Source organism: Schistocerca nitens, chromosome 8 (genome assembly GCF_023898315.1).
Source record: "Schistocerca nitens isolate TAMUIC-IGC-003100 chromosome 8, iqSchNite1.1, whole genome shotgun sequence".
In the NCBI taxonomy this organism is placed as follows: Eukaryota; Metazoa; Arthropoda; class Insecta; order Orthoptera; family Acrididae; genus Schistocerca; species Schistocerca nitens.
Window position 1 is genome coordinate 224,192,599 of NC_064621.1, and position 24,467 is coordinate 224,217,065.

Here is a 24,467-nt window from a genome sequence, read left to right on the forward strand (position 1 = left end):
AGGAGTGAGACAGGGTTGTAGCCTCTCCCCGATGTTATTCAATCTGTATATTGAGCAAGCAGTAAAGGAAAAATTCGGAGTAGGTATTAAAATTCATGGAGAAGAAGTAAAAACTTTGAGGTTCGCCGATGACATTGTAATTCTGTCAGAGACAGCAAAGGACTTGGAAGAGCAGTTGAATGGAATGGACAGTGTCTTGAAAGGAGGATATAAGATGAACATCAACAAAAGCAAAACGAGGATAATGGAATGTAGTCAAATTAAATCGGGTGACGCTGAGGGGATTAGATTAGGAAATGAGACACTTAAAGTAGTAAAGGAGTTTTGCTATTTAGGGAGTAAAATAACTGATGATGGTCGAAGTAGAGAGGATATAAAATGTAGCCTGGCAATGGCAAGGAAATCGTTTCTGAAGAAGAGAAATTTGTTAACATCGAGTATAGATTTAAGTGTCAGGAAATCGTTTCTGAAAGTATTTGTATGGAGTGTAGCCATGTATGGAAGTGAAACATGGACGATAACCAGTTTGGACAAGAAGAGAATAGAAGCTTTCGAAATGTGGTGCTACAGAAGAATGCTGAAGATAAGGTGGGTAGATCACGTAACTAATGAGGAGGTATTGAATAGGATTGGGGAGAAGAGAAGTTTGTGGCACAACTTGACTAGAAGAAGGGATCGGTTGGTAGGACATGTTTTGAGGCATCAAGGGATCACAAATTTAGCATTGGAGGGCAGCGTGGAGGGTAAAAATCGTAGAGGGAGACCAAGAGATCAATACACTAAGCAGATTCAGAAGGATGTAGGTTGCAGTAGGTATTGGGAGATGAAGAAGCTTGCACAGGATAGAGTAGCATGGAGAGCTGCATCAAACCAGTCTCAGGACTGAAGACCACAACAACAACAACGAGGCTTGGCGGATAACGAGAAGAGAGGATATACTGAAGGGCAAGTTCCCATCTCCGGAGTTCTGACAGGTTGGTGTTAGTGGGAAGTATCCAGATAACCCAGACGGTGTAACACTGTGCCAAGATGTGCTGGCCATGCACCAAGGCATGTTTAGCCACAGGGTGATACTCATTACCAACAAACACTGTCTGCCTGTGTCCATTCATGCGAATGGACAGTTTTTTGCTGGTCATTCCCACATAGAAAGCTTCACAGTGTAGGCAGGTCAGTTGGTAAATCACGTGGGTGCTTTCACACATGGCTCCGCCTTTGATCGTGTACACCTTCCGGGTTACAGGACTGGAGTAGGTGGTGGTGGGAGGGTGCATTGGACAGGTTTTACACTGGGGGCGGTTACAAGGGTAGGAGCCAGAGGGTAAGGAAGGTGGTTTGGGGATTTCATAGGGATGAATTAAGAGGTTACGAAGGTTAGGTGGACGGCGGAAAGACACTCTTGGTGGAGTGGGGAGGATTTCATGAAGGATGGATCTCATTTGAGGGCAGGATTTGAGGAAGTCATTTTAGACCAAAAACTCAGAGATCATGACATATTTGGAGTAATAGCTACATATGTTCCACGACCAACAAACTGAATATGGTGTTGCGACTGATGGTAGTCAATGAGAATATATATTCACAAATAAAGTCAGCTTGTACTTAGATCTATTAAGTTATAACTGAACCACATCACTGGATTTCCAGTGACATAAGAAACACAAGTACATTATTGAGAGTATTCCTGTACATCAATGTATTAAGACAATCGTATTTTCATGTTAAGAATTGTTTGCTTCGCCAACTCACAATCAACTTGTCAATTCCAAACTAACTTAGGCTACAGGTCATTCTGTAAGTACACAGTTTTCATCCATCCACACTCGTTTGCTTCACCAACTCATAACCAAACTATCAAATTCCAGCCTAATCTAGGCCTCAGACTACACTAGTTGATAATCATGATTTTAAGCTGTGGTATAAAAAATGTCAAGGTAATCACGATCTCAGAAACCATAACATTTGTGAAGAATGCATTATTGTTAGTTTCAACACACTGACATAAAAAGTACTACCGTAATTACAAAAAATGAAATGAAACAAAGCACAAAGCCTTCTTCTGGGTTACAAATTCTCTCAACTGCTTCCATAAATGTAATAAATAAATCTTTCTTATCACACCACCCCCTCCTCCGCATATACATCAACAAATATGCATCAGAAATGTTCTTGTATTAGTGGGCCCACAAAAAGAATGTTTGATTGTGGAACATGTACCCTCTGTGCTGTTCGTATGTGCGTCAGTTATTGGATCTTTAAAATGCTTTCTGCTATTCACCAACAAATGTATGAATCCTTCATCCAATTAGTAGTCAGAAATTACAATTTTTCCCACAAGCACATACTTTTTCAGTACATTTAAAAACACACATTTGTTTCTTTTGCGAACAACGTTGAAAACACACTTCTTGCTTCCTCTTTCAACTCCATCAAACCCCAATCTACCGGCAAACATTTTCCCTCTAAAACTTTCATTTCCTGAACATTGATTCATCAATTTCTGCAATTGGTCCCTCGCCTCCAAGTCAGTCACCACTTCTAATGCAATCCAACACATATATTTCTGACAAAAACTGCACCTGTCAATGACAGTGTTTGAACAATGTAACTCTTCACAAATAAAAAAGTTAGTAAACTTCTTCAGCCATAAGAAAATCATTTTTAAAATATCTGCCATCTTCAGGCTGCTCCTTGCACACCAATTCTTCTGCTGTATGATGCAGCAACAAATACGTGATCCTTCTCCTCGGCAACACTTCTGGCAAACCATCACTTTGATCTTTTCTTGGAACCAACTCCTAGTGCTGAGAATATTTATTACAAAATTGTTCCCTAGCAATAAGACTTTGCTCAAAACACCATTCTACAACTTCCCTCCAAATTAAAGCAGCTCCATTGAAATATGAAACAATCTGATCAAAACTTCTCTGTTTTGAAAACAAACCTAATGAATTCGCATCTTCCGTCAAAAGAACACACTAGATTTAGCGATTCCTATTGGTTGCTGCATACCATCACCCAACTGGCTGACACCAGCCTCAAGCAACAGACCACATCAGCACATAATGCAAGGGCCACTGACACAGTAAGTGCACTTCAGCCCACATTATCTACCTTTCTACAAACACAGACTGTACATATAAGACTGATTTCATGGTAAAATTTGCATTTAATTGAACCAGTTATTAATAAAACTGACTCTACTTCAAAGGCATTGTGAAATATGTATATTTTGATAGCGTAATGGAAAGTGGATAAAAAGTTCCTTCAAAATGAAACGCTGTTAATCAGTGGGATAATATTTAGATGTCTGCCTTGTTTGGTACATTTTTGATAGATTGATAGATTTAAGATTTTACTGATTAAAAGAGAACCAGTAGATGTAGAACCAATTGTAAGATCTCAAAATGCCAAAAGTGAAAAGACGGGATAAAAAGGAAAAACCTGTTATGATAAGCTTAATGCAGTAATTACTGGTTGCAGCATCACTTAGCTAGGGAAGAGGTGTGCAAATTTAAGGCAGCATGTGCTGCACATTGTGGCCTTTTCTTGTTTCTGGTCTTGGATGAGCACACACTGTGTTGGTGGCAGCAGAGGCTTTTGCTTTGGGACTCAGTACGTAGGGATTGTACAAATGATCTAATTTTGGCAGACGGGGGGAAAATTCATTGCACCTTATGCCTCTTCAGCCTACAGAAGCAACAGTCACTTATGGCTCCTCTGTCTCCGACTATTTGTGTCATCACGGCTAATCATTACACAATGGAGAGCACAACCAATTACACAAAAAATGTGGCAAAGTAATCACTCATCTGAAGCTGATTGATGCATGGTGTATACACATTTACAACAGATAATTTCACTGGTTCAGTTATTTTCCTTAAAGGAATAACACAAACAGGTTATACACTAGTACTCATAAACTGAGGAAAATTACTAGAAAAAATAACTTCCAAAATCTTAAAGCAACTGTATTAAAGTCAAATATGTTGCTATATCTATATCAACATTTATACGACATCTTCATGATCTGGGCTCACAGTGAAGAAGAACTCCAGAATTTCCTCTCCAACCTCAACTCCTTTGGTTCCATCAGATTCACCTGGTCCTACTCCAAATCCCACGCCACTTTCCTTGACGTTGACCTCCATCTGTCCAATGGCCAGCTTCACACGTCCGTCCACATCAAACCCACCAACAAGCAACAGTACCTGCATTATGACAGCTGCCACCCATTCCACATCAAACGGTCCCTTCCCTACAGCCTAGGTCTTCGTGGCAAACGAATCTGCTCCAGCCCGGAATCCCTGAACCATTACACCAACAACCTGACAACAGCTTTCGCATCCCGTAACTACCCTCCCGACCTGGTACAGAAGCAAATAACCAGAGCCACTTCCTCATCCCACCAAACCCAGAACCGCCCACAGAAGAACCACAAAAGTGCCCCACTTGTGACAGGATACTTTCCGGGACTGGACCAGACTCTGAATGTGGCTCTCCAGCAGGGATACGACTTCCTCAAATCCTGCCCTCAAATGAGATCCATCCTTCATGAAATCCTCCCCACTCCACCAATAGTGTCTTTCTGCCATCCACCTAACCTTTGTAACCTGTTAGTTCATCCCTATGAAATCCCCAAACCACCTTCCCTACCCTCTGGCTCCTATCCTTGTAACCGCCCCCGGTGTAAAACCTGTCCCTTGCACCCTCCCACCACCACCTACTCCAGTCCTGTAACCCGGAAGGTGTACACGATCAAAGGCAGAGCCACGTGTGAAAGCACCCATGTGATTTACCAACTGACCTGCCTACACTGTGATGCATTCTATGTGGGAATGACCAGCAACAAACTGTCCATTCGCATGAATGGACACAGGCAGACAGTGTTTGTTGGTAATGAGGATCACCCTGTGGCTAAACATGCCTTGGTGCACGGCCAGCACATCTTGGCACAGTGTTACACCGTCCGGGTTATCTGGATACTTCCCACCAACACCAACCTATCCGAACTCCGGAGATGGGAACTTGCTCTTCAATATATCCTCTCTTCCTGTTACCCACCAGGCCTCAATCTCCGCTAATTTCAAGTTGCCGCCGCTCATACCTGTCATACAACAACATCTTTGCCTCTGCACTTCCGCCTCGACTGACATCTCTGCCCAAACTCTTTGTCTTTAAATATGTCTGCTTGTGTCTGTATATGTGTGGATGGATATGTGTGTGTGTGCGCGAGTGTATACCCGTCCTTTTTTCCCCCCTAAGGTAAGTCTTTCCGCTCCCGGGATTGGAATGACTCCTTACCCTCTCCCTTAAAACCCACATCCTTTCGTCTTTCCCTCTCCTTCCCTCTTTCCTGATGAGGCAACAGTTTGTTGCGAAAGCTTGAATTTTGTGTGTATGTTTGTGTTTGTTTGTGTGTCTGTCGACCTGCCAGCACTTTCATTTGGTAAGTCACATCATCTTTGTTTTTGGATATATTTTTCCTACGTGGAATGTTTCCCTCTATTATAATCAACATTTATACTTTGCAATGAACATTATGGTGTATGGTAGAGCACACATAGTGAATCAGAATCTTTGTACCCCTTCTTATTCCATTAACAGTTGGTACACAGGAAAGATGATCATTAGACCCTTCTGCAAGAGCCTGAATTTTGCTAATCTTATCATTGCGGTCTTCACATGAGCTATATGTTGGAGGAAGTAGTATATTTCTTGTCTCATTTCTGAATAGGGGCTCTCAGAATTTTATGAATAAGGCTCTCTTCAACACACAATGTCTTTCTTGTAACAACTCGCACTGTTGTTTGTTGAGCATTTATGTGACACTAACTACACAAACCCGTAATGAACCAACCACACTGCTTTCCTTTGAAGTCTTTCCATCTCTTTCGTAAATAAAACTTGTTAACTTCCCAGATCAGAACACAGTACTCCAGAATATGTTGAACAAGGGTTTTGTAAGTGAGTACTTCCATATGTAATTTACACTTCCTTATGGTTCTTCCAATAAATCTGAGTCTAGCCTCTATCTTCCAAATGGCAAGATTTAGATGTCCATGTTACCATATTTTTTACTAGAATCTAAGCCGCACTTTTTTTTCCAGTTTTTGTAATCCAAAAACCTGCCTGGGGCTTAGAATCGCGTGCAAAGTGAGCGGAAGTTCTGAAAAATGTTGGTAGGTGCCGCCACAACTAACTTCTGATGTCGAATATATGTAGCGCTATACAGGCATGCTTTGCAGGCACAAAGATAAATACTGCATCAGTAAATAAATTTAAAAAAATGTGGAAGACGAGCTTTTTTCTCCGCCCCGAGTTTCAACCACTGCATTTTCATACATTATCCGACGAAGTAAATACAAATTCCGTATTGTTCATCTTCGAATGTAGCAGCCTTTCAACGTACTACGAAAATCCGACTGGCAAGACTGTTTGGGATGGTTGTCAATATGGCCAACTCTACGTTCTGAATTTTTTCCTACCTGTGACAAGAGATGGTTGCCAATAGGAACTTTTATTAATTGTGAATCACACGCAGTATTCTCTTCACCATAAGAATAATACGAATGTAAACATTTTTCCATGTATTCATTCATGTTTCATGCTACCTCATTTAAATCCTGTCTGCCTAATAAACTACGAAACTAGAGTGAGACAACAGCAAACGCGGAAGGATATCATATCATGTCATGTTTATATTCATATTATTCTTATGCTGAATAGTGATACGTCAGAAATGAAGCACGGCAACTGACTAGATTTTTAAATCTAAGATGACTCTAATTTCTGGGCAGAATGTAACGTACTAAAGAGGCGCCTGCAAAGATTTCCAAACGGAGAAAAATTTTCACTAAACTTTCGATCAGAACATCTGTCATAGGCAGTCTATTATTTGGTTCTTGTTGATCATTATCAAAGGAAGCAGCAGTGTAAGTAACAACAAATAGCAGTCTCTTGCCATTGTTTCGCTAATGAGACGACTCCTCTCTTTTTTTAATTGTAAGCGGCCGTAGCATGCACAAAAGTAAGCCATACCGCGAACGGCGACATGTCGTAAACACTCATTATCAGAATGCGACAAACAATACACGACACAGTACAATAATGCATTTTGAGCTTAGAGTGACGGAAACACCTATAACAAAGAGAACGGCACTTATCAGATCAAAGAAAAATAGGCAATCAATTCAAACCAGACGAAGCACCTGAAAAAGGAAGCGTACCCGTATAAATACTGACGGAGTGCCTGACGCATAGTAATGACTACCTGGTAAAGCTTAAATGCTAAGCTTACCACACGAAGCAAACTACTGTAGCTGTATCGTCATCCATTCGACCTAAATTGTGTCTCATATTACAATGGACCAACTTTGTTTCGGTTTGGAGGTGCGGTCTAAAACATTTCTCTCCCCTTGAATTTCGAGTCTCAAATTTCAGATGCGGCTTAGATTCGGGAAAAATTTTTTTCCTCGATTTCGAGTCTCATTTTTCAGGTGCGGCTTAGATTCGAGTGCGGCTTAGATTCGAGTGCGGCTTAGATTCAAGTAAATACGGTACCTTTAATTGTTCCGGAGACAAACTTGTACTAGTGTCAGGAGTTTTGGCTGGTTCATTACAAATTTTCATTTAGCTGTGTATTGGTCTTATCGCTTGTGTTTACGACTCAGTTCATGTAGCAATTTTTTATGTGTGGTTTATCTATTAATTCATTCATACTTTACAGAAATAAATTTTGCAAAATTTACTAATGAATATAATTCTATCACATCGAAGTCAGCTTTTGGACAGTTTATTTATTTTCTTTTTTTTAGTTATAAACTTTCTGTGACTAACAGAGTTATTTTAAATTTGAAATATCAATGGTAGACATGATGGAAAGAAGAAAGTTAGACCTATTGGGGTTAGCTGAAACGAAATGGAAAGGAGAAGGAAGGGAAGAACTGAGGAAAGGCTATCGACTGTACTGGGGTGGAAATGGTAGTAAAAGATGGGCTAAAAGAGGAAGTGTAGAGAATAAGTGATAGGATGATGAAGATCAAAATATCACTCAAGGGGATGACCACAAAGGCAACACAAGTGTATGCGCCGCAGATGGGTTGCACTTCTGAGGAGAAGCAAGAGTTTGAAGAGGAAATGCAGAAGTAGATGGGAAGGAAGAATGTGATAGTAACGGGGGGATTTAAACGCACATGTTGGAAGAGGAAGACAAGGTTGCAAAAGTGCACTTCGATCAGAGGGTTGGGGCTGTCGAAACGAGGAAGGTGAAAGACTATTGGAGTTCTGTCAAAGGAATAGCTTGCTGGTTGGGAACTCTTGGTTCAGGAAAAGAAAGAGCCACAAGATTACCTGGTGCAGTCAAGACTTAAAAAGAAAGTTGATAGTTGACTGCTTTCTGTACAATAGTGAGATGAATAGGAACATCATTGGCATTAAGGTAATACCATCAGAGGCCTTGGATAGTGACCACTGTTAGCTGATAATGAACATGAGAGGGACTAAGGATAATAAAGGGACAGAAAACCAGGAAAGATGTGTAATGGTATGGAAATTGAAGGAGGAAGAAAGCAGGCTACAGTACCTACAAGTAGTAAAGGAAAGCATCCCAAAGGATGAACCAAAAACGGTAGAAGAGGAATGGAGTAGATTCAAGGAAACATTAGAGAGTGCGCCAGGAGCAGAAGAGAACAGTAGAGACAAGAGAAGAGTATCAAGCAAAAAGAAAGAAGCAATAAGCGTGGTGGCGGAGGAGAGAAGAAAGTGGATGGAACAGTGGACCAGAATGATGGAGGAGGATAGTGAAGGTTAAAAAAAAAAAGATGTTATATGGGATGATTAAAAGTAAGAGGAAGAACGGTACAACAGATTATGCCTGAATGATGAACAAAAGTGGCCAAGATGTAGAGAATAAGGAGGAATTCGAGAATATGTGGAAGGAGTGTTTTGAAAAACTCCTGAATCCGAATGGGGACTTAGATGAGAAGGAACAAGCCAAGGAGAAAAAAAGAGGAGGAACAGCAAATAGGGAAAGATCTTACATGGGGAGAAGTGGAAGAGGCATCAGGCAAGATGAAGGGAGGGAAGTCACCACGTCTAGATGAGCTATGTGAAGAGATGGTAAGGGCAGGAGAGCTGGAGAGACAATAGCTATATTGAGTAATGAAAATTGTGTGGAGACAGATGATGATCCCAGAAGACGGGAAGAAGGGAATAACTGTCCCAGTCTTTAAGAAGGGAAATAGAAAAGAATGCGAGAACTATCAGGGGATAACACTGATAAGTCATTGTGCAAAGACTTTTGAGAAAATTTTGGAAGCATGAATTTGGGCAAAATTAGGAGGGGGAATGATAGAAGAGCAACATGGCTTCAGTATAGGAAGGTTCAGGGTGGATCTAATTTTTGCTGTAAGACAACTGCAGAAACAGCATTATGAATATGGAATAGATCTACTAATGATCTTCCTGGACATTGAAAAAGTGTATGATACTGTACGTAGAAGCAAAGTGTGGAAAGCCCTGGAGACCAGAAGAGCAGCAAAACAGACTATTTGGAGGATAAGGGAAATGTACCATGGAAGTGTGAACTGTGTGAAAGTGGGAGGAGAGAGATCAGCTTGGACTGAACAGAAGAATGGCTTGAGGCAGGGAAGTGCACTTTCACCATTGCACTTTCATCATTACTCTTCATTGCAGGGATGGATGATATAATGAGTACAGTAGCACAAGTAATTGGTGAAGGAAAGATGAAAGCTACGGTGTTTGCAAATGATCTGATGATTTGGGGGAATAAGGAGGATGAAGTAAAAGAGCAGTTGGAAGTATGGGAACAAACAGTACAAGAATATGATATGAAATTTTAAGAGTGAGATGATTAGCACAACAAGAACAATGGAGAGAGGAAGAACTGGAATAACAATTTGCGGGGAATGACTGAGGAGAGTAGAGAGTTTCAAGTACCTAGGACGCCTGATACAGGAAGATGGAAAAAAACAACAGAGAAATAAATGAGCAGGGGAGGAAAGCAGAAGCATTTCGGAAGAGTGTCAGAAGCCTGATATGGAGTAAGAGGTTATATACTGGTCATACTATGTCCCGATCCTGACATATGCATCCGATATCTGGGTTGTGAAAGAAATAGAGAAAAGCAAAGTACAAGCTAGTGAGATGAAATTCTTGAAGAGCAGTTTTGGAGTGACAAAGACAGACACGTTAAGAAATGAGAGGATCAGAGAGTTAATGAAGATGGAACCATTACAGAAGTAGATAGAGAAATCAAGGCTGAGATGGTATTGGCATGTTAAGCGAATGAAAGAGAAGAGGATACCCAGGAGGATACATAAGATGAAACTGGAAGGAAAGAGACTAAGAGGAAGACCGAGAGACAGATGGTGGAAAGGAGTGGAGGAAAGTGTCCAGACGAAAGTAGAAGACTGGACCAAGGTGAAGACAGAGAGATGGTGGCAAGAGAGAAGACGATGGAGAGGCTTATGTTCCAAACAGACCCGGCCAGAGGCTGGAAATTGTCCAAGATGATGATGATGATGATGATGATGATGATGATGAATATCAATTATTTTCATTGTAATATTAATAGTAATCATATTGAAATTCAAAATAAGAATCTGTAAATGAATTATGCTAAAGATAGATAATGAAAAATGTTCTTTTTATATTTTTGAAACTTATCACCTTTCCCAAGCCATCGTTTGCAAATTTGCATCTTTGTAAGTGTACTGAAGTATGCTGTAAGAGAGTCTGTCAAAAGTGGGAGTCAGCTGAAGAATTATCATGACTGACCTAAACTACGGGTGCAACAAGAAACAGGGTCAGTTCAAGAACATTTTTTCACACAAGCAACATGTCATTTCTCCCCCGCCCCCTCCCCTGCCAAACATCTCCCACCCCTCAGATATTAACTGCCTCTCCTTGGGTTCTTGGAAAGACCTTCACAAATAAATCTGAATCTAGTGATTGTGTAAATCTTTTCTTTTCAATTAACTACTACATAAACATTCCTCTGTAACAGAAATAAATTTTCATGTCTTATTTCGGTACTAAATATTAAAAGAAGAAACAACTCAATTTAATTTAAGGTAATTCTTGAAATTTTTAAAAGTTTTATGTGAAACGAGAAAGAGCTATGCCTATTATACTGTTCTAGCTTCAATAACAATGATCTTTCTATTAAACTGAATTGAAAAAAATGAACATATAACATTTCTGTTATTTTTTAGTTAAGTAATGGAACTTTTCAATTTTATAATTTACAAGTTACTTCACTTTTCATCGGAAAAAGGGGGACCAAAAAAAAATTGTCTAATTTCATATTGATGAAGTCCATCTAGGCTCATAATGGCTCACTAGATGTAATCTTATGTCAGCAGAAAACTGTGGCTGTTCACCATCATGCTTGTACCACACTCTCAAAATATATGCCAGATAAGGAAGACCTAGGGCGAAATTTGACCTCAATTACATTAAGACTTAATCATACTCATTCATACTCATTCATACTAAGACAGTATTTGACATAAAATTAATGGCAGCTCATAACAACACTTTCCAAGTATCTTGTCTGCTTGCTTGTGGATCCGTGTTTACGAAAAATTTTAGCTTCTGTTATTGTATACTCTCAACCTATGTCAAATTTTGCTACTAATTGTGATACGTCCTGTACAAAAACACTGCCCTTGTGCTTGGTGTCCCTCTGGTGCCTCAAGTGGCTGTTTGTGTTGCTTGGGCCTTAAGAAGGCCTTGGGAAGAATGTATTATGATGATAAAAATAAATGTTGTATTTTATGTGAAATCAAAGTGGTGAAATTCTTCATTTATTTCTACAAGTACTGAAACAACTACAAGTATCTGAATCTAATACAAAGCCTGTGTCCTTGACGAAGCTGTTCAACAACTGACTACAAGGAACCAGATAAGTGAAACGTCAGTTGTACTGCTTTCTCTCAAGTGTTCCTTAGAAAGTGTGAAATATTCATTTCACTGGATTACAGTGAAGTTGGAATTGCGTAATCAAGTGATATCAATTTTTTTGCATCTACTCTAGCACAGCAGGTGTTACATTTGCTTCTGGTTACACCTCTCCAATAAAAACAACATCCTACATTCTATTCACTAGAAAATCTTCAATTGAATTTCATATCTGATTCAAAAGATTGCATACATGTATTTCATTTACTAGGTGATGATTTGGAACTGTACTGAAGGATTTCTGGTACTGAAGAAACCTGACATCAGTCAATTTTCCACTACCTCCTGTCAGCTGAATCTCATGAATGAACAGAGCAAGCTGGGCTTCACATTATCACTGCTCGTGGAAACTACGGTGATTCTTACACAGTTGTTCAGTGCGCTCCACAAAATTACTACATAAAAACATGAGATGCTATGCTTATTTTAATCATTTGTACTTAACAAACAATTGCACATTTTGGTACAGGATAGCAGTTGGTGTGACAACAAGATAAAACAGCCGGAACAATCAACATTATTGAGTGGTGTCAATGGGGAATTTGCTAAGGAGGGTCTTCAAAGGAAGAGAGCTAAGTCAGACAGAGGTGGCCACTTGATGAAAATTCATTCTGTGACACACACACTTGGAAGAATAGATGTCTACTGCTCACTGCCCTTCATACAAAGGAGCATTAGCAATGGATGTGCTACTATTTACACAGAATATATCAATGTAAGATCATTCTCTTCACAGGTGAGTCCCAGTTTAACTTGCATAGTCATTATCAATATGTTCTGATTTAGAAAAAAGCTGGAACTCATTATCATCCGCCTAATATCCATGACAGTGGTATCTTCAGATGAGGTAGTGCTTTTTATGTTTTCAAGTAGAATATCTTTACATGTACACATTAACTGAGTGTTTCCATGTGAAACTGTGATTCCATGGATCAGTAGAAATATTGTCCGCCCCCAGTAGCTGAGTGATCAGCGTGACAGAATGTCAATCCTCAGAGCCCGGGTTCCATTCCTCGCTGGATCAGAGATTTTCTCCGGTCAGGGACTGGGTGTTGTGCTGTCCTAATCATCATCATTTCATCCCCATCGACATGCAAGTCACCGAAGTGGCGTCAAATCGAAAACTTACACCCGGCGAACGATCTAGCCGACGGGAGGCCCTAGTCGCACGACATTTAGTAGAAATACTGTCACTGATAACTATGTATGTCCCGAGATTGGTAAAATGGGTGATGGTTCCATCTTACAAGACAATAGGGTGTCTCTTCTTGTATATGGATATTTCCAACAATTCTGTTTGTGGTGTACACAGTTCATTCTCCAAATATGATGACCATAAACTATGTTTGTGATATTCTTGGGAGATTCAGTTCTCCACTCCATATACACTAAGGGTATTACTGGAAGAAAAAATATTTGGTTGGTGCATAAGTTCATAACACTTTTCCATGAGTTTAATAAACACACAGACACACATAACAAAGACTTTAGTTATCAATAACATATTCTCCTTCACTATTTACAACAGCCTGCCACAGCTGGAGTAACTTTTAGATTCCATGACTGTTGAAATCACATGGTTTTGAGGGAAAGAGCTCGTGAGCCATTTTGGAGTACATTTTCATCCAGAGAGGAAACTCTTTGAAGCCTGTTTCATAGAGAACAGAAAAGGTGAAAATCTCTGGGCAGAAGATCTTTTGAATAAGGTCCATATGAAATGACTATCCATCCCAACTACTGTATAGCAATTTTTGTCAGTCTAGCAGAAAGCAAGCAGGCATTATTGTGTAGTAGCAGCACTTCACGCAATCTTCCTGGCTGTTGTTCTTGGACTGCGACTGCAAAACATCTCAATTGCTGACAATAAATATCACCAGTAACATTTACATCTTGGGGAAATAATTCATAGTACACCAGATGCATAACATGATCTTTTGTTGATGTGTGCACGTCTTTATATAAGGGTTGCTACTTTATTCAGCCTTAACAATTTCCTTCTTTTCCTTATGTTATCATAAAGACACCATTCCCCATTACTTGTAACAATACAGGGCAGGAACAATCAGTGTCGTTCATGAGCCAGTTCATGATGAACAAGTGGAGATGCACACATGATCATCTGCTGATTCCTGTAATTTTTATTTACAGCATACATCCGATTTTTTAAGCTTTCTCAGTGCAAACAAATGGTGGTGGTGGTGGTGGTGGTGGTGGTTAGTGTCTAACGTCCCATCGACAACGACGTCATTACAGACGGAGCGCAAGCTCGGTTTAGGGAAGGATTGGGAAGGAAATTGGCCGTGCCCTTTCAAAGGAACCATCCCGGCATTTGCCTGAAACGATTTAGGGAAATCACGGAAAACCTAAATCAGGATGGCTGGAGACGGGATTGAACCGTCGTCCTCCCGAATGTGAGTCCAGTGTGCTAACCACTGCGCCACCTCGCTCGGTGCAAACAAATGTTGCATGATGGTAGAATGATCACAGTCTCGAGTGCACTGACATGCATCATTGTGGATTAATGCATGTAACGATCTTCATCAAATACGGAAGGTCTTCCTGAAAGTGAAGAGTCACTAATGCCAAAACAACGTGAGAAAACTATTTTCTTGGCATGCTCTGTCCAATGTTGTGTGTGTGTGTGTGTGTGTGTGTGAGAGAGAGAGAGAGAGAGAGAGAGAGAGAGAGAGAGAGAGAAAGGGAGAGAGAGAGAGAGAGAGAGCAAGTGAGCAAATATAAAGACTAAAAAATTAATTCTTTGTTGCTTCTTGTAATTCAACACTCAGTTCCCATACACGACTTACACACTGCCACAGAAATTACCTGCTGTTGCCCTGCTGATCCAGCTGTCTGTGGTTGCTGCTGAGGCATCTGCTGCTGTTGCTGTTGCTGCTGTGGTTGCTGCTGCTGAGCAGCAGCTACTGTAGCAGCTGACACTCCCACTGCGACACCTACACCTGGCTGTCCGGGCACTGCTCCTCCCTGACTTCCAGGAACTGCCTGTCCTAACTGTCCTGCAGTTGACCCTGGGCCTCCCATTAAGCCTGCAGGACCTCGCAACGTTGATTGAACTTGTTGCTGATTGCCAATCATTATATTGGCAGCACCTACAAAACCATACTTTATTTTGAATTTGTACAGAAAACTGTGTAATGCAACAAGATAATTAAAAATAGAAATGCCTCCACTGAAGGAGAGAAGAGATCATCAAGTGTCCAAGTTCATATTATTTTGTAACAAATGCTGGAAAATGTTACCTGAGAGACTGAAATTTGCTAGTTACCTCCTTTCATCTCAGTGCCTCGTGGGTTGTCCCGTCTTTTCTTCAAAATACAGAATGTTTTTAAAAAATGCATCCAATTGCACAATACTATGAGAGCTACCCAGAAAGTAACACACATTTTGGTCTATCATGGCACGCGATAGTGTGCTGCATTGCAAAGTACCACTCACCTTGTGGTGACTCTCTCTTCAGATGCACACCTCTTTTAAGTTGTTGTGTACATAGTTCCGCGTAGTCAGCGCGTACACAACTTTCCCACTAGAGCGCGCCCCGCTAAGCACAACAGCACAGGCGCAGCGCTCGACCGTCTCCGCGCTACGAGATGGCGCTGCCATAGAGACGGACCGAATTCTGCTTCCGCCGATCCGCATATTAATATGTAACGCACCCAATGAGATTGCTGCTAACGTAGAACCTTTTCTCCTCGCGGATCACACTCGCGCAGTGATACATGAACGCGCGAGGCATTATAACGAGTGTACCGACCTCCGATTAGTCTGCCTGCATTTGTCTGCACCAGTCTGTACCTGTCTGCATTTGTCTGCAACAGTCTGTACGAGTTCTACATTTGTCTGTACCAGTCTATAGTCAAGTTTCAGTCTGCACCTAATAATATTACCATATTCCTGTACATAGCCATGAAGATAAATGTATAGACACTTTTGTCAAGTATCAGATAAGTGAGAATAAGATTAACGTACCAATACCAAAGGAACTTCAGACTGTCAATTGTAAATAGCATCCAGAACAAAGTTAAGTAATTTTTATGCTTGTTATTATTTTAATAAATGTGTGTGAAAATTAATCAAGTTCTGTTTAAAGTTGGTCACCGTCAATCTGCTACTATAAGCGTGCAAGTGGCATTTCTATCGTCTGACCTAACGGCAGAAGATAAACATGCCACGATAAGACCACGAGACATATTGCTGACACTTGCCTACTTCGTTAGAGCGACAAGTCAAATAATCTGATGGTGTGTGTACTGAAGGTCTTACAGTACGCACACCACAGAAGTCACTGAAGTACAGTTCTCAACCAGGAAAAGCTATAGAAAAGCAGCTGTATACTTTGTAACCACAAGTCACACTATAATTGTTCTGTCGGTGGAAGGAATAGTTAAATGAAAGTATTTATGTGTGTAAAATTTCACTGTATTATAGTAAGCTTGAAGACACCAGTCACTACCAAGCGCCACTCTATGCTGTACAAAGTCCAAAAAGTTCACATACACACAGTATTCGTAATTGCAGCCAGTTTATGGTAATTATTAACTGTCTTTCACCAAAAGTTTACAAATGAATTGTTTCTTTCAAAATAGTTCGCTCAAAGATTGTTATCGGCCTCACGTAACAAAATGTTCATGTCCATGTCCATGTTCATGTTCATGAGTAAGTAAAACACCATGCGGAATTTAGTTATTTAAAATGTCACCAAAAGTTCTGAATTTCAAACCGTGCAAAAAACTGAACTCTCTTGCACACTTTATGTCACTACTCAAACATTTTGGTACTGAAATATCACAATATTAATACCAGGGTCACTTCAAAAGAAATGCACACTATTTTTGTAAAAATACAGTTTTCATTACGCTTGTGTGAAAGTTTTACAGTGTGCAGATACATCCTTCGCGCTTGTTTTCAAACTTAGTTCAACCTGTTCCCATCAGTGGCACCGTCACAGCATGTCTTCAAGATGGCTGCTACACTTGAGGTCTGTCAGAAGCAACATGCTGTCATAGAATTCCTGTGCTGTGAAAACGAGACAGTGGGAAACATCCACAAGAGGTTGAAAAGGTGTATGGAGATGCTGCTGTCGATCGCAGTACAATTAGTTGGTGGGCAAGCAGGTTATGTGATGAAAGCGGGCACGGCAAATATTGAGGATTTTCCTCGCAGCGGCAGGCCTTGTACTGCACACACTCCAGACAATGTGCAGAGAGTTAACGAATTGGTGACTGCTGACAGATGCATCATAGTGAACAAATTGTCACGCTACATTGGGATAGGGGAAGGAAGTGTTTGCAGAATACTGAAAGTGTAGGTGTTAAAAAGGTTTGTGCCAGGTGGGTTCCCAGGATGTTGACAGTGGCTCACAAAGAAACTAGAAAAACGGTATGCATCTAACTTTTGGAACAGTACAAGAATGGTGGAAATAAATTTCTGGGAAGAATTGTGACAGGTGATGAAACACGGCTCCATCATTTTTCACCAGAGACGAAGAGGCAATCAATGGAGTGGCATCATGTAAATTCACCCAAGAAAAAAAAATTCAAAACCACATCTTCTGCTGGAAAAGTTATGTCTACGGTGTTTTTCGATTCCGAACGACACTTGCTTGTGGACATCATGCCAGTGGAACCACCATAAATTCTGATGCATATGTGATGACACTGAAGAAACTTCAAGCTCGACTGAGTCGTGTTCGACCACATCTGTGAAAGGAGGATGGTTTGCTGTTGCACGACAATGCACGGCCACATGTCAGTCAAAAAGCCATGGAAGCGAACACAGAACTCGGATGGACAACACTGAAACACCCACCTTAAGGGTCCTGACCTGGCTCCATGTGACTATGACCTCTTTGGGAAACTGAAAGACTCTCTTTGTGGAACAAGATTTGAAGATGATGACTCACTTGTGCACGCTACCAAACAGTGGCTCCAACAGGTTGGTCCAGAATTTTACCATGTGGGTATAAAGGCGCTGGTTCCAAGATCAAGGGAGTTGAGAGGGATAGAAATTATGCGGAGAAATGAAAATACTGTTCCTAAAAGGTGTATCTACACACTGTAAAACTTTCAAACATGTAGAATAAAAGATGGATTTTTTTTAAAAAATAGTGTGCATTTCTTTTGGAGTGACCCTCATAATTTGTAGTGGAGCATCTATCAATAGGTCTGATCACTATGAAATCCAAGCCACAACTCCACTCATCTCTCTACACAAAATAAGTTTCTAGTTCCCAAAATATGCCTGAATATGCTAAGTTCTGCCAATCAGAAAGCAATATCAAATCCACGCAATCCTGCATATATAAACAGAACCAATCAAAATTTGTCACTGAATCAAAACAGTAAATTAACATAAATAAATTTTGAAAACCACAAATATAAAATCAACTCCCTCTTAATAAAACAACTTTGCTGAAATCATAATCTCATTTCCCCAATACCATAAACTGATGAAACAGTTTATAATAAATTCCCTGGTACGAATGACTAACAAACACGCCATTCTCGAAAATCCCTCAAGAGACCGGTTATTTCAATGAACAGTATAAAAACTTTACATAAAACATTATTTCACATTCACACTTTCATTCCCTCTCATAACTAAGTACAAGTATAGTAGTAATTAATGAACAATTAGAAAATGAAACAAACAGAACTGTAAATAAAAATGACAGTATTTTGACTGCAGCTCACATAATGTCCACCAGCTAGTGACCTCTATCAGATCGCATAGAAACTACACACACACTGTCATCTGAAGCCATCTGTCCTGCGCATAACTCATACTGCACATCAGTTCACTGCTGTTGTGATATCAATATGCACGATGTAAGGGCTACACCTCAGGTGGTGGGCGGGGCTACACCCACCACCTTGGCGCCCTAACATTCCTACACTCACGATGCATCCAGCGATGGTTGCGTGTGGTCTGTGTTCTCTGTTACTTTGCTTTCTTTGATGTGTTAAAATGTACTTTCCGATAGAAAATCCCATCACTTGTGAGGTGTGTTCTGTGATTAGGTTTTTATTTGCAAAAAACTACAAACCAATTGAAACTTATCACAACCTTTGTGATGTGTATGAAAAAGGAATAATTAGTGAAAGTCAAGTGAGGCAATGGTGCACTGATTTTGAAAATGGCCATATCAATAGTTCAAACGGCTCTGAGCACTATGGGACTTAACATCTGAGGTCATCAGTCCCCTAGAACTTAGAACTACTTAAATGTAACTAACCTAAGGACATCACACACATCCATGCCCGACGCAGTATTCGAACCTGCGACCGGCCGTACCAATGTTCATGATGAGAACCACAGTGGTTGGCATAGCCTTGGGCTGGTGAACTGGTGATGAAAATCAATGAAAAAAAATTGTGAAAATTGTTGTTTCACAATTATGGTACTTTCACAATGTTTTCCCCAAATTTCACAGAGTTTGGTGCATGGGGGTGTGGTCCAGAAGCTTGGTTACCACAAATTTGGGTTAGATGGGTTCCCAAAATCCTGATGGAAGACCACAAAAAACAGAGACTGGCTGCAGCACTGACCTTCCTTGCAGGTTACAAGAAAAATGGTAGCAAAGTTATCAGTTGTATCATAATCTGGGTCGAGTCTTGGGTGAAGCATGTCAATTGTGAAACAAAAAGGCGATCGTTGGAATGAGGACACGCAAATTCTACCAATAAATCACAGAAGTGTTCCAAACAATTTCAGCTAGAATGATCATGGCTGTTGTGTTTTGGGATTCAAAGGGAGTGGTTCTCGTTGATTTCTTTGAATGTGGCACAGCAATTAACTGAGAGAAGTATTGTCAAACACTGACAAAATTACAGTAGGCAATATAAAACAAGTGTCAGGAAAAACTTTGTGCAAAAGTTTTGTTTTTCATGAAAATGCATGTTCACACATGGCCAATCATACCTAAGAGCTCCTACGGGATTTTGGGTGGGAGGTGTTTGAACATCCACCATACAGCCTAGATTTGGAACCGAGTGACTACCACCTCTTCCTAGTAACAAAGGCATGGCTTGCTACAAAACTCTTTGATACTGATACTGAATTGCATGCCAATATAAACTGGTGGTTGCAATTGCAGGCAGCGGATTTCTAGAGAGACAGCATTGAAAAATTTGTGCCACAGTATGATAAGTGCCTCAGTTTGAATTGTGATTATGTAGAAAAGTAGCTCACAAGTATGCCTTTAAATGTATATAATAAAACCTGATTTTTCCATATTGTTAATTTTTTTGTTTCGAAACATCTGTTACTTTCTGGGTAGCCCTTGTATATATTCTACATATTCTACATGAATGGAAATAGGAACTTGGGATAAATTTTAACTTACACGGAGGACTACAAAGTTTTTATTTTCAAAAGCACCATCCAATTTTACAAGAGTTTACCTTCACTTTGCATGCACTTTGGGGAACTTTTTACTGTTATATTTAGGATCAAAGTTTTCATTTACCTTTCACAAATGTTCATTGTGTGTTCCGTTTGATGCATGGCAAACATCTACAATGGTTTGAAACACAAATCTCATCTCAGAACATGCCACACAGGCGCATGAGGACCAGCTAACTCTCTGCTGGCATGATGAGCAGACTTCTGTAGTCTAGAATGAAACGAGGTACGAGACAAGGTACTGGTGGAATTAAAGCTGCAAGGACGGGGCGTGAGTCGTGCTTGGGTAGCTCAGTTGGTAGAGCAGCACTTGCCCGCGAAAGGCAAAGGTTCCGAGTTCAGTTCGAGTCTCGGTCCGGCACACAGTTTTAATCTGCCAGGAAATTTCTACTGTAGACAATGTTTAAAACTCTGTTTAATGCACTCTATGTTTTAAAAGAACACCAACAGCAAACAGTAGATTTCTCCTTACACAAACAGCCAATATTTTGAAACTCCTGGTGTCACTGTCAAATGCTTTGAGCTGTAAGAGGTGCACTGTCAAGCTCTCAATGAAAATCACAGCACACAGTTATAACTGACTTGCCCCTGGTGAAGCAAAGAACACAAAACACATTTTTGTTGCTGTGTTATTGTAGTCTTAACTTGACACGGATGGGTATTAAATGAATAAGTCAGTGAGCCGGCTGCACTAGGGAGACCACTATGGCCAGCTAACTTTTAGTTTCGATACATAACTTAAAAGTCATCCCAAGTTCCTACCTTCATGCGTAACTTCCTCTTCCAAAGCTGGCACATAATGGTCTTACCTTCACGATTCAAAGCATCAGCCTCAGTCACTATTTTTACTTACACATGTACATTGCACACAGTAAGAATAACTGCAGTAACTAACCGTCCATCCTTGTGGCTCCAAATGGTGCTTGCGTCATAGCAGAGGGTGGTGTTGACAGCTGTGCAAGTAAAGCACTGCCTGCAGTGGCTGCAGTGGGCCCAGCAGCCGAGGCCACAGGGTTAGGTCCTGCTCCTGTCACTCCTGTCGCACCAGGACCTTGCTGCAGGAATGTGGGACGCTGCTGTGGGGGCATCATTGTGCCGGGTACCGGACCGGCACTAGTAGGGGGCCAGCGGGAGGGTGGAGGAGGTCGAGTACCGCCGATAACAGGTCCGTGGTAACCTGGAGGATTTTGCTGTGGAAAGCCGCGTCCTCCAGGTACCATTTGTGGCTGTTGTTGTTGTTGCTGCTGTTGCTGTTGTTGTTGCTGTTGCTGCTGTTGTTGCTGATGCTGCTGCTGTTGCAGTTGCTGCTGCTGTTGTTGTAATTGCTGCTGTTGCTGCTGAAGCTGCTGCTGCTGTTGCTGTTGTTGGGTAGCAAGCATTGCCTGAAACATAATGTAAACCTCAAAATGATTCTACATAAAGCCACTGTAAAATTTCTTAAAATCTATCTGCTTATACTAAATAATTTGTTGTCATCTGTAATGGTAAACAACTGTTCACAAGTTCAGTTAAGCAAAATTTACCATTGGTGGACCCAAAGAAAGTGATATAAATATGATGTATTAACATGCGCTGTTAAATCACAAAGTGTCTTGTCACAAGAGACACAGTTGTAAGAAGGAAAGCAGGAAACAATCTGCCATCTCGTTTGGTGGCGATTCACTGCTATAAACTGTATTCCAGAAGTACATTAGCAATTCACAAATGCCATTACATAGCAGTTCAAAATTGCTATTTGAAAAGCTCAAAGTTTGGACTTCAAAAGCTTACTCTCTGTGACAGCTTCAATGACAGACATCTACAACCAACTGGATAAGATTCACTCAGTGACAAAGCCATCCCTACCAGTCAAAGGAATCAGTCATCTACAGCATGAGGTAAAAAGACAACCATTCTGGCATAAACAGTCAGAGTGTTGTCTTTGCAAGATACAAACTGAAATCAAAAGACCAATATTTAATACAGTGACTGCAACAGAAATGAGGATTGCTACTGAATCTCAGATTCCATTGCAATGGAAGAGTCACCTGGACGAAACCACTATAAGACTTAAGAAAAGAAAAATGCACTTCTTCTTTGTTGTGACTCGTCGATCTTTCGAAGTGCCGCCGCTCAGTTACGCGCATCCTCTACATGCGGCGCTGTCTGTTAGCCATGCAGCAGCAGCGCCACCTAAGCGGCCAGCCAGCCAGCGGCCGCTAGACTCGGAATCAGTTCTGATTTGACTGTTAAAGTGTACACACGTCTTACTTTGTTAACTTGATCTGTAACTTACATGTATTGTGTCGGCGTTGAAATATATTTGTTCAACTTGACATAACAATTGGCGACGAGGTAGGGAATTTTTCTTTTTCATCGTTGACCCAAAGGTTTTCATGGCTACTTTAGAGCAACTATTGCAAGGTCTCAATGAACAGCAAACACTTCTTACAAATGCAATTCGTGATTTTGTCGCAGCATCAAATGCGGGGCGTCTCTCATCGTTGTCTCTCCCTCCTTTTCCTCCTTACGACGAGACGGCGGAAGACTGGTCTGATTATGAAAAACGTCTTCAACAGCACTTCTTGGCATTTCAAATCGCGGACGACCAAACATGTAAGTCTCTGTTCCTTTCATGGATTTCACCTCAAATGTATTGGTTGTTGTCGCAATTGGCTCCTTTGAAACATCCTGCATCTTTGTCCTTTGCTGAAATGTGCTCACTTGTGTCCGTATATTTTCGAAAGCATACGCATGTGGTAGCCTCTCGTGTTGCCTTTTATCGTTGTCAAAACCAACCAAGTCAATCCTATCGCGCTTGGGCTGCTGAACTTCATGGCCTCAATCGAAAATGTCAATTTGTTACTGACATTCACAAAGAATCCTACGACGATTCCAGGGTACGGGATGCTATTATCCGGTCGGTGCCCGACAAAGAAGTTAGGCAACGTGCCCTTCAGTTGGCAAATCCAACTCTAGATGACGTCCTATCCATCGCTCAGTCTTTTGAAATTTCTCGCGCCGCTGGAGCGCAAATAGAGGCAGGGGGTGACGTCAGGGACGTACAACCTCTGTGTGCTGTTGACGAAGCGTGCGGCATGTCCCCGCCGGCTGATGTGGCCGCAGTACGCTCCCAAGCGCAGCCTCGGCCTAACCGTAAACAAACCTCTAAGAAACTGCAGCAAACCCCACGGCAACTCCCATCATGTCCGCGGTGTTTTATGAGACATTCACGAGAGGATTGCCCCAACATTGGGCGATGTGTCACAAATGCAAAAAAAAAGATCATGTGTCATCCGTTTGCAAAACCGACTGCATACCTGATGTTCATGCACATGACGCTGATTCTGCTTCTGTGTTGCCTGTCAATTGTACTTCTTACCTTTCAGGGAAGTTATTCCTCACTGTACAAATACTTGGTCGGGATGTTCGCATGCAGGTGGATACTGGTTCTGCTGCCACTATCATCAATTCTCAGACGTATCTTCAGTTGGGTTCTCCAATCTTGTCACCTGTCACTAGGCAATTATGAACTTACAATAAACAGAAGATTTCTCTCTTGGGACAATTTGATGCTGAGGTATCTTACAAATCTGTCGTTCACACTGTTCCCATATTTGTGGTCGACCATAGTACTATGGAGAATCTTTTTGGTTTCGATGCCTTTCGCATTTTTGGGTTCTCCATAGATGACTCTGTCAATATCGTCTCTGATGCTATTCCTTATGCTCAATTGGATTCCTTGTCAACGACATTTTCGTCCTTTCTTTTCCTGGGTTAGGCAGTGCAAACGACTTTGAAGCTCATATCACACTCAAACCCACTGCTCGGCCTAAGTTTTTTCTGGCTCAGCCCATTCCTGTAGCCATTTCGTGATCGGGTCAAACAGGTGCTGGACCGTCTCACTGCTTCAGGGGTCTTGCATCCTGTCACTTCCAGTAAGTGGTCCTCTCCTGTCGTTGTCGTTGCTAAGCCCAATGGTGATATTCGTCTCTGTGGCGATTTCAAAGCCACTGTAAATGCTCAATGCCTCATCGACACTTACCCTATGCCTCAACCTGAAGAATTGTTCACTAAACTTGCTG

The 24,467-nt window shown here is 41.1% G+C and overlaps 1 protein-coding gene across 3 annotated transcripts in view; it reads right to left on the reverse strand.

Moving 5' to 3' along the window:
• Positions 1–24,467, reverse strand: part of LOC126199282 (mediator of RNA polymerase II transcription subunit 25) — a 194,660-nt gene that overhangs the window by 98,004 nt on the left and 72,189 nt on the right. For all 3 annotated transcript variants that reach the window (XM_049936091.1, XM_049936093.1, XM_049936090.1), the window contains exons 8-9: positions 21,299–21,785; positions 14,809–15,092 (exon numbers count right to left, since the gene is read on the reverse strand). In XM_049936091.1, coding sequence (XP_049792048.1) covers positions 14,809–15,092; positions 21,299–21,785 — 771 coding nt within the window. The remainder of the gene's footprint in view (positions 1–14,808; positions 15,093–21,298; positions 21,786–24,467) is intronic.